The 10,082-nt window shown below is 64.7% G+C and overlaps 1 protein-coding gene across 1 annotated transcript; it reads right to left on the reverse strand.

Moving 5' to 3' along the window:
* Nucleotides 1-1,131: 1,131 nt before the first annotated feature.
* On the reverse strand, nt 1,132-10,078 carry Lrrc45 (leucine rich repeat containing 45; the record flags this gene model as incomplete). Its single annotated transcript, XM_013033095.1, has 17 exons — nt 1,132-1,479; nt 1,577-1,724; nt 1,799-1,972; nt 2,280-2,372; nt 3,425-3,517; nt 3,861-3,931; nt 4,001-4,112; nt 5,105-5,182; nt 5,255-5,390; nt 5,506-5,583; nt 5,822-5,880; nt 6,097-6,209; nt 8,612-8,740; nt 8,966-9,144; nt 9,396-9,466; nt 9,702-9,763; nt 9,976-10,078. Coding segments are annotated over 17 exons (1,896 nt in total), but the record flags the coding sequence as incomplete, so codon positions are not given.
* Nucleotides 10,079-10,082: the final 4 nt, after the last annotated feature.

Genomic DNA, 10,082 nt, shown 5'->3' on the forward strand with positions numbered 1-10,082 from the left:
GGGCGGGTCTGCAGGGCCGGGGGAGGGCGGGGTGTCAGGGCTGGGGTGGGCGGGGTCTGCAGGGCTGGGAGGGAGGTGGCTGCAGGGCTGGGCGGGGAGGGCAGGGTCTGCAGGGCCAGGGCTGCGTCTGGCTGTCCAGGACCGAGGGTGGAAGTGTGGCCTGGGGTCCGCGCCTAAGCTGGAGATGGCAGACAGAAAGGACCCCCAGGACAGACGGGACCTCAGGACAGATGGGACCCCGAGGATGCAATGTGGACGGGACCCTGAGGACGGAGTGGGGACAGGACCCCAAGGATGGAGGGGACCCCAGGACGGAGTGGGGACGGGACCCCGAGGATGGAGGGGACCCCAGGACGGAGTGGGGACAGGACCCCGAGGATGGAGTGGGACCCCAGGATGGAGTGGGGACAGGACCCCGAGGATGGAGTGGGAACGGGACCCCAAGGATGGAGGGGACCCCAGGACGGAGTGGGGACAGGACCCCAAGGATGGAGGGGACCCCAGGACGGAGTGGGGACAGGACCCCGAGGATGGAGTGGGAACGGGACCCCGAGGATGGATGGGACCCCAGGATGGACAGAACCCCAGGACGGAGTGGGGACAGGACCCCAAGGATGGAGGGGACCCCAGGACGGAGTGGGGACAGGACCCCGAGGATGGAGTAGGGATGGGACCCCAGGATGGGCGGGACCCCAGGACGGAGTGGGGATGGGACCCCAGGAAGCAGTGCATACGGGATCCAGAGGACGTAGTGCAGGCCGGACCCCAAGGACACAGTGGGGACGGGACCCGAGGGCTCCCGTGGTCAGGACCGACCCACCCCACACAGCACCCTTCCCCTGCTGGGAAAGAAGGCTCTAGAACAATTAGTGTCACTGAGGGCCTGGCGCTGGTGGCTCACGCCTGTAATCCTAGCTACTCAGGAGGCTGAGCTCTGAGGGTCGCAGTTCAAAGCCAGCCCGGGCAGGAGAGACCGTGAGACTCCTATCTCCAATAAACTACCAGAAAACCGGAAGTGGTGCTGTAGCTCAAGTGGTAGAGCGCTCGCCTTGAGCTGAAGAGCTGAGGGACAGCGCCCAGGCCCAGAGTTCAAGCCCCACGACCAACCAAAAAAAAAAAGAACAATTAGTGTCACTGAGGGCCTAAGTTCTGTATTTGCCGCTGCACGGGCCTGTGTTCTGGGCAGATGAAGCCCTTCCTGAGGGCAGTGTCCTCCTGGTGGGGCGGCCAGCCGCCCAGGCACTGCCCTGTGTGAGGCCTGTCCGGGCCCCCTGACCCCTGTTCATTTTGGGGGGCTCAAGGCTCTCAGGGGGGACCCCTGCACATAGGCCAGGACTGCATTTTGCAGGAAGCTCGCCCTCTGGGCCTCCTCTTCCCGAATGCGCATGATCTCCGCCTCCTTGAGCCGGAGCTTCTCCCGGAGGGAGGCATTCTCACTCTCTCGGTCCAGCAGCGCCGCCCGGTGCTCACTGGAGATCGCTGCGGGTGGGCGGGTGAGCAAGCAGGGTGTTGGTGGAGAGGCCCGGCCGGCCTGCCTCCGCCCCGCCCCGCCCCGCCCCGCCCCGGGCAGGCTCACCTTTCAGCTGGCGCTCCAAGGCCATCACCTTCTCCCTCAGCACCTCCTGGGCCACCAGGTCAGCCTGCAGGCGGCCCATCTGCTCCTGCAGCTCCACCCGCACCCTGGTCACCTCTGCCACTTTCTCCTGGTCCTTGTTGTTCAACTCCTGGTGGGCACAGCGGGTGAGACCCTGGCCCTGCCACGGACCCCAGCAGCCCCAGGCCCTTCAGGCTCAACTACCTGCTGCAGCTCCTCCAGGCGCCGCCGCTGCCCCTCGGCCTGCAGGCTGAGCTGGCCGGCCCGGGCCTGCGCCTCGGCCACAGCCTGCTTCTGCTGCAGGCAGGCGCTCTGGGCCTCATCCCTGGCCTGCGCCAGCAGCCGCATCTTCTCCTCCAGGTGTGCCAGGTTCTGTTGCTGTAGGCACAGGGCACAGGGCTGAGTGCTCCCTGGGGACTGGAGGGGCCCTCTGCGTGCGGAGTGACCCTGCCCCTTTCCAGGTGCAGAGGGGGAGTCCCAGTGCCAAACAAGCCCTGACACTGGCCAACTCCCCGCCCCCCTGCCCCCTCCCGGGGTCCTCTGCAGGGCGTGCCTGACAGCTGAAGGCCAGAGCACCACCCTCCACCCGCAGGCCGACTCCAGCCCCACTGGCAGCTCAGTGTCCTCTGCCTCCAGTGGCTAGTCATCTGCTCCGCGGCTGTGCGTACAGGCGGTGGGGGCTCACCTCCTCCAGGCGGGCCTGGCTCCGGGCCTTGATGAGCTCCTCCTCTGCCTGGCTGCGCTCGCTGACCACCGCTGCCTTTGCTTGGCTCAGCTCCTGCACAGCAAGGAGTGACCGCCAGTCTGCAGCCCCGCGCCCCCTTGAGGGTGACCGCCAGCCGCAGCCCCGTGCTCCCACAAGAGTGACCGCCAGCCCGCAGCCCTGCGCCCCCTCGAGGGTGACTGCTAGCCCCAGTTCCGCGCCCCCACGAGAGTGACCGCCAGCCGCAGCCCCGCGCCCCCTCGAGGGTGACTGCTAGCCCCAGCTCCGCGCCCCCACGAGAATGACCGCCAGCCGCAGCCCCGCGCCCCCTCGAGGGTGACTGCTAGCTCCAGCTCCGCGCCCCCATGAGAGTGACCGCCAGCCGCATCCCAGCGCCCCAAGAGTGACCGTCAGCCCCTGCGCCCCAAGAGTGACCACCAGTCTGCAGCCCTGCGCCCCCTTGAGGGTGACTGCCAGCCCCAGCCCTGCACCCCCTCGAGGATAAACGCCAGCCCCAGTCCCGCACCTCCACAAGTGACCACCAGCTGCATCCCTGCGCCCCAAGAGTGACCGCCGGCCACATCCTTGCACCCCAAGAGTGACCACCAGCCCCTGTGCCCCAAGAGTGACCGCCAGTCTGCAGCCCTGCGCACCCTCGAGGGTGACCGCCAGCCCCAGCTCTGTGCCCCCACGAGTGACTGCCAGCTGCATTCCTGCGCCCCTCGAGTGACCGCCAGCCCACAGCCCCGTGCCCAGCGTCCCCTCAAGTGACTGCCAGCCCGCAGCCCCGCGCCTGGCACCCCCTCAAGAGTGACTGCCAGCCCGCAGCTCCGTGCCCAGCACCCCCTTGAGAGTGACCGCCAGCCCACAGCCCCGCGCCCAGCACCCCCTTGAGAGTGACCGCCAGCCCGCAACTCCGTGCCCAGCGTCCCCTCGAGTGACTGCCAGCCCGCAGCCCCGCGCCTGGCACCCCCTCAAGAGTGACCGCCAGCCCGCAGCCCTGTGCCCCCTCTTCTGGGGCACATGGCTGCCCGAGGGCCATTCCCAGTGTGGTTGGCTGCTCGGGGGCGGGCGGGGGCTGGAGCCAGCAGGGGCCGCGCCCCCCAGCCCCGGCCTTGCGGCCTCACCTCCTCCAGAGACAGCCGCAGAGCCTCCAGCCTCTGCACCCTCTCCTGCATGGTTCTCTCACTCTCTTCCAGGTGGCGAGTCATGTGATCTACCTGCCCAGGTACGGGAGTCAGAGGACAGGGCTAGCAGGCCTGGGCCTGCCTCTCCTCATGGAATCCACGTTGTTCCTAGGGCCTGGCAGGGCAGGGCTGGAGGGCACGGCCAGCTCCGGTGCCCCAGGGTGCCTGCCAGCGATGGAGGGAGCTGGAGCGCCTCCCAGGGGAATACACAGCAGCCTGAGACAGCCATTGTGCTGTGTCCCACCAGCCCTGACACCACTAGACCAGAGGCCATGGGGGGACCCCACTAGGGGCAGGGCTCGGGACACCCACCACCCAGGCCAGCCTGCCAGCACAAGGGGGAGACGGGGGAGCCGGGGCATCACGACAATGACACCTCCTTGGCATGCAGTTTCTCCAAGTCCTCCAGGCTCTGTTTGGCTCTTCTCTTCTCCATGTCAAGGCGCTCTGTGGGGAAGAGCCCAGTGAGTCCCTCTGCAGACCTCCACGCCCCTGTTCGGGCCCACCTGTGCCTACCCTCAGCCTGGATGGCGCGCATCTTCAGCTCGGCTGAAGTGTTGGTTAGCTCCTGCCTGGTCAGAAACAGCTGCTCCTGCTGAGACTTCACCTTTCGCTCCAACCCATCCACCTGGATAGCAGGCAGCATGGAAGGACGCTGTGCCCGGGCCGGTCTCCCGCACCCTGGCTCCCAGGAGGAAGCTGTGCCCGGGCCGGTCTCCCGCACCCTGGCTCCCAGGAGGAAGCTGTGCCAGGCTCTGGGTCTCCCGCACCCTGGCTCCCAGGAGGAAGCTGTGCCCGGGCCGGTCTCCCGCACCCTGGCTCCCAGGAGGAAGCTGTGCCCGGGCTCTGGGTCTCCCGCACCCTGGCTCCCAGGAGGAAGCTGTGCCCGGGCTCTGGGTCTCCCGCACCCTGGCTCCCAGGAGGAAGCTGTGCCCGGGCCGGTCTCCCGCACCCTGGCTCCCTGGAGGAAGCTGTGCCCGGGCTCTGGGTCTCCCGCACCCTGGCTCCCAGGAGGAAGCTGTGCCCGGGCCGGTTTCCCGCACCCTGGCTCCCAGGAGGAAGCTGTGCCCGGGCTCTGGGTCTCCAGCACCCTGGCTCCCAGGAGGAAGCTGTGCCCGGCCGGTCTCCCGCACCCTGGCTCCCAGGAGGAAGCTGTGCCCGGGCTCTGGGTCTCCCGCACCCTGGCTCCCAGGAGGAAGCTGTGCCCGGGCTCTGGGTCTCCAGCACCCTGGCTCCCAGGAGGAAGCTGTGCCCGGGCCGGTCTCCCGCACCCTGGCTCCCAGGAGGAAGCTGTGCCCGGGCTCTGGGTCTCCAGCACCCTGGCTCCCAGGAGGAAGCTGTGCCAGGCTCTGGGTCTCCCGCACCCTGGCTCCCAGGAGGAAGCTGTGCCCGGGCCGGTCTCCCGCACCCTGGCTCCCAGAGGAAGCTGTGCCCGGGCTCTGGGTCTCCAGCACCCTGGCTCCCAGGAGGAAGCTGTGCCCGGGCCGGTCTCCCGCACCCTGGCTCCCAGGAGGAAGCTGTGCCCGGGCTCTGGGTCTCCAGCACCCTGGCTCCCAGGAGGAAGCTGTGCCCGGGCCGGTCTCCCGCACCCTGGCTCCCTGGAGGCCCGCAGTCCCATACCTGGTTTCGGAGCATCAGGTTCTTTTCGTTGGCAGCAGACAAGTCTCTGAGGAGCTTAGACTCACGCTCTGCAGCTTCCTGAGGAGGGGGAGGTGAGGCGTCTACGGGCAGCCGCGCCCACCCCTGCTGCCCCTCACCTGCCGCCCCCACCTGCTGCTCCAGCCTGTGCGCCTTCTCCTGCTTCTGCGACAGGCCCTGCTGCGCCTGCTCCGAGGCGGCCAGCCGCTCTCCCAGGTCCTGGACCTTCTGCTCCGACAGAGCCAAGGCCGCCTCGGTCATCTGCAGCCTGCAAAGAAGGCCCACCCGGCTCCGACCAAAGCCCCGCGGCCTTCGCTCCAAGCCGGCCGGGCCGCTGCCTGCCCTGCCTGGCCTCCACCCGCTGGGGCGTCCTCCCCGCTTACTTGGCCTTTAGGGAGTTGACGATGGAGAGCCTCTCGCTCAGCGCCTCCTGAAGCTGCCCCACACGTGCGGCTGCCGCCCTGCGGAGAGACCAGGCTTGGGAGACCAAATCCCAGCACAACCCTGCCCCCACCCCTGGCTCAGCAGCCACGGGCACCCCAACACACCTGCGCCCCCACGCAAGGACACACTGCAGCATCTGTGCCACAGCATCCTGGTTCCAGGGCTGAGGATGGAGGGGCTCGGCTCCTCCACCCAGACCCCCGGGCCCCAGCCACACTAGTCTCTCCTCCTGTCACCCTGCGTCTGGCCACTTACCGGCTGCTCTTGGCCATCTCTTCCCTCTGCTTATCAATCGTCTCCATCAAGCTGAGATACTGAAGACAGAGCTGGTCAGCAGTCAGGGCTGGGCCCGCTCCCCTGCCCTGGTCAGGGGAGGAGCAGAGACCCACCGGGGCAGCCAGGAGGAGGCCTGGAGGCTGGACTGTGGCTGAGGGAAGCGGGACGGGGGGTGCCCCAAGAGTGACGGCGGCTGACCTCCGCAGCAGCCAGGACGCCCAGAATGCTCCAGAGCACCGTGGCACTTCGCTCACCTGCCTGGACTTCTCCTCCTGGAGGTGCTGGACTTCCTTGCTGAGGACGTGGGTGCGGGCCGTATTCTCCTGGAAGGCCGTGCGCCGGTCCTGGTTGTGGTCCATGGCTTGCTCTGCCAGAAGAAACAGTGTTGGCCACAGGCTGAGGGTGCTCAAGCTCAGGAGGGTCAGAGGTCACACAGGCTGAGGGTGCTCAAGCTCAGGAGGGTCAGAGGTCACACAGGCTGAGGGTGCTCAAGCTCAGGAGGGTCAGAGGTCACACAGGCTGAGGGTGCTCAAGCTCAGGAGGGTCAGAGGTCACACAGGCTGAGGGTGCTCAAGCTCAGGAGGGTCAGAGGTCACACAGGCTGAGGGTGCTCAAGCTCAGGAGGGTCAGGGTCAGAGGGCTCAGCTCTGCACCGCCTCCCTGGAAGCCAGTCACTGGGGACCCTGGGGGAGCCAGCCCCCGGGGGGCAGGGGGGGAAGCATTTCTGTGGGGCCAAGCGGAACATCACGGCAGAGCAGCTTTTGTTTTCTGCACAGGTGGAGAAGCGATTCCTCAAGAGGAAGGCACTAGCCTGGGAGAGATATGACCTGGGCACCGGTGGCTCACGCCTGTAATCCTAGCTACCCAGGAGGCTGAGACCTGAGAATTGTGGTTTGAAGCCAGCCTCTGCAAAAACTGTAAGACTCAGATTTCCAGCTTGGTGCCAGTGGCTTACACTTGCAATCCCAGCTACTCAGGAGGAAGATCGGAGGATCACAGTTCAAAGCCAGCCCAGGCAGGAAAGTCCACGAGACTTTCTTTTCTTTGTCGGTTGTAAGGCTTGAACTCTGGGCCTGGGCGCTGTCCCTCAGCTCTTCAGCTCAAGGCCAATGCTCTATCATTTGAGCCACAGGGTGACTTCGGGTTTTCTGGTGATTAAGTGGAAATAAGAGTCTCATGGACTTTCCTGCCTGTGCTGGCTTTGAACCACAATCCTCAGATCTCAGCCTCCTGAGTAGCTAGGATTACAGGCGTGAGCCACTGGCACCTGGCTCTTCATGAGACTCTCTCTCTCTCTCTTTTTTTTTTTTTTGGTCGGTCGTGGGGCTTGAACTCTGGGCTTGGGTGCTGTCCCTCAGCTCTTCAGCTCAAGGCGAGCGCTCTACCACTTGAGCCTCAGCGCCACTTCCGGTTTTCTAGTGGTTTATTGGAGATAAGAGTCTCACAGACTTTCCTGCCCTGGCTGGCTTTGAGCTGCGATCCTCAGATCTCAGCCTCCTGAGTAACTAGGATTACAGGCATGAGCCACCCGGCCCCTGGCTTCATGAGACTCTTATCTCCAACTAATCACCAAAAAACTGAAGTGGCACTGTGGCTCAAGTTATAGAGTGCTTACTTTGAACTGAAAAGCTCAGGGACAGTGCCTAGGTTGAGTTCAAGCCCCATGACCAACACCCCCCCTCAAAAAAAAAAAGCTGGAAGTGGAGTTTTGACTCACATGGTAGAGTGCTAGCCTTGAGCAAAAAGCTCAAGGGGTATCAACCAGGCCCTGAGTTCAGCCTCATGGAAACCGCCCCCCCTCCAAAAAAAAAAACCCTTTAATGTTCAATTAACCAAAAAGCTAGAACTGGTAGAGTGCTAGCCTTGAATAAAAAGGCTAAGGGATAGTGCCCAGGCCCTGAGTTCAAGGCCCAGCACAGAGACACAGCAGACACATGGTAGACACACACACACACACAGTTATGGCAGTTATCACAGTACAGAATCAGGGTGTAACAGTGAGGAGTTAGAGACTGCAGAGGGGTGGGTAGGGCAGGGCCAGGGGAGGTAGTGACCCTGTAGCACAGGGTGTGGGGCGGGGCCTGGAGTGTATGACTCCAGGCCGATCCAGAAGTTTTAGTAGCTGGTACTGTGTGATGGAGGAGGAGCAGGAAGAGTGGCTCTGCTGAGCCCGAGGCCAAGATGTCTCTCACAGGGACCAGAGATCTGAGCCAAGGTGTCACTCACGGGGACCAGAGACCTGAGCTCTGGTGTTGTTCAGGGGTGGCAGAGCAAATACCGGGAACTCCTCTCAAGTTGTGATGTGGCCTCCGGGGTCAGTGGCATTGGAAGGGTGTACGCCCCGGGGCCTACCCCTTCCCACCAGCGAGATGACCAGTTACACATCCCAAGAGCCAAGGGTGCATTCAGGGAGCCCCTGGAGCAGGTGCACAGTGAGCCCTAAGCCAGGCTGTGGCCAGCTGGCCGCCTGCCGCCCTCCTCTCAGCTCTTAGCCTAGGCTAGCTACTCACACTCCCCTTTGGTGGCTTTTTTGTCCACGTGAACCACAGCGCCACTTCTGACTTATCACAGAAGGTGACTCTCATGGACTTCTCTGCCTGTGCTGGCGGCTTCAGACAGACCTCAGATCTGGGACTCCCTGGCCAAAGGTGCCTGGCTGGCCCCTCTCATCTGTTTGGGGCTCTGAGCCACCCCCTTGCCTTGGCCTCTGTCAGAAAGCTTCATGTTTCACTCCAAACTGAGCAGCTGTCAGCACTGTGCCGTCCGTACCCACGGCTCTCAGAACGTCTCCGGGGATGTTGTTCCCAGCCAGGTCCAGGCGGCACAGGGCTCTGTTGCTGGGGAGACAGCTCACCAGGGCCCGGCCCCCCAGGAGGCCGATGTTATTCCAGCGCAGGTCTGGAAGGAAACCCCTTGTCACTAGGTGGCCAGCACCAGTGACCCGGCAGCCCCAGCGGCGTGGCAGGGATTGGGGTCTAGCCTAGGACTCTTCCCTTCTGGGGCACCATCTGTGGCTGCTGGCAAAGCAGGAGCCCAGGCCAGATTTTCCAGCAGCAGAGCAATGAAAGGGCAGTGGGATGGAGCGCGGGGCCCGTGATGGATGCAGAGTGCAGTGGGCCTCACCTAACTGCTGGAGGGTGGTGTTGCCCCTCAGGGCCAGGGCTAGCTCCTCCGCCCCCCTGTGACTGATCTGGTTGTTGCGGAGGTCAAGCTGCCGTAGGGCACTGTTGGCGGCCAGGCCCCCACAGAAGATGGCGAAGGCATCTTCCCCCGTGCCCAGGCTGTTCCATTCCAGGGTGAGGCTACAGGAGGAGTGGACACAAGGCATCTCTTGAGGCCCAGGGGCTGCAGGGAACTGCAGGCTCAAGGGTCTCTGGAAGAGGTGGAACTTCCTTGAGTGATTTACTGCCTACTCCTCACCAACAGGTGTGGAACATGACACTGGGTCTGAAGGAGGGAATGGGTTCCAGGACCACGTCCTGGGAGGCCAACGCTGAGCCACACACACAGAGGTGGCTGGGAGGTGCAGGAAGGGAGGGGACGGCGGCCCTACCTCTGGATGGACTGGTTCTGACGGAGGAGTTTCCCCAGAGCCTCGGCCCCTGCAGCTCGAAGGTTATTGCCCTAGGGTAGAACGCCTGGCTGGTCACTCAGTGTGGCCTTGGCTGGGCTTTAAAGACCACATCCAAGACCACATCCAAGACCACAGGGTCTGGTCAGGCAAGGGGCAGAGCTGGTTTTCCTGGGACTTTTGCCCTCACACTGGATTCTCAGAGCAGGGCCGAGGGTCTGGGCGTCAACCTGTAGGGACACCCTGCTCCCGCACCTCCCGCTCTACCGCCCAGGCAGGCCTGCTCACCTTCAGATCCAGAACCTGCACCACAGAGTTAGCACAGAGCCCTTGGAACAGCAGGACGGCCCCTGCATAAGGGGAAGGAGGTCACTGGCCGGCTCGGAGCCCCGGGCCGGCCCAGGGCAGAGGCGGGAGGAGCGGCCGCTCCGCGGGAAGTGCCCGTGCAGCCTGTCAGGCCAGGGCGTGTGGAACCGCACAATCGGGGTGCGCTAAGGCTTTCCCGCCGTGACGGGGGGGCCCGTGGCGGATGCATAGTGCAGTGGGCCTCCCTGCTGCCCACCTTCCTCGCTCAGCATGCAGTCGCTGAGGACCAGCTCGGTGCACACGGTCTGGCCGGGCAGCAGCGCGCCCAGCGCGCCGCACGTGTCGGCCGTCAGGCTGTGCGCG

This window comes from Dipodomys ordii, unplaced genomic scaffold (assembly GCF_000151885.1).
Source record: "Dipodomys ordii isolate 6190 unplaced genomic scaffold, Dord_2.0 Scaffold163, whole genome shotgun sequence".
NCBI lineage: Eukaryota > Metazoa > Chordata > Mammalia > Rodentia > Heteromyidae > Dipodomys > Dipodomys ordii.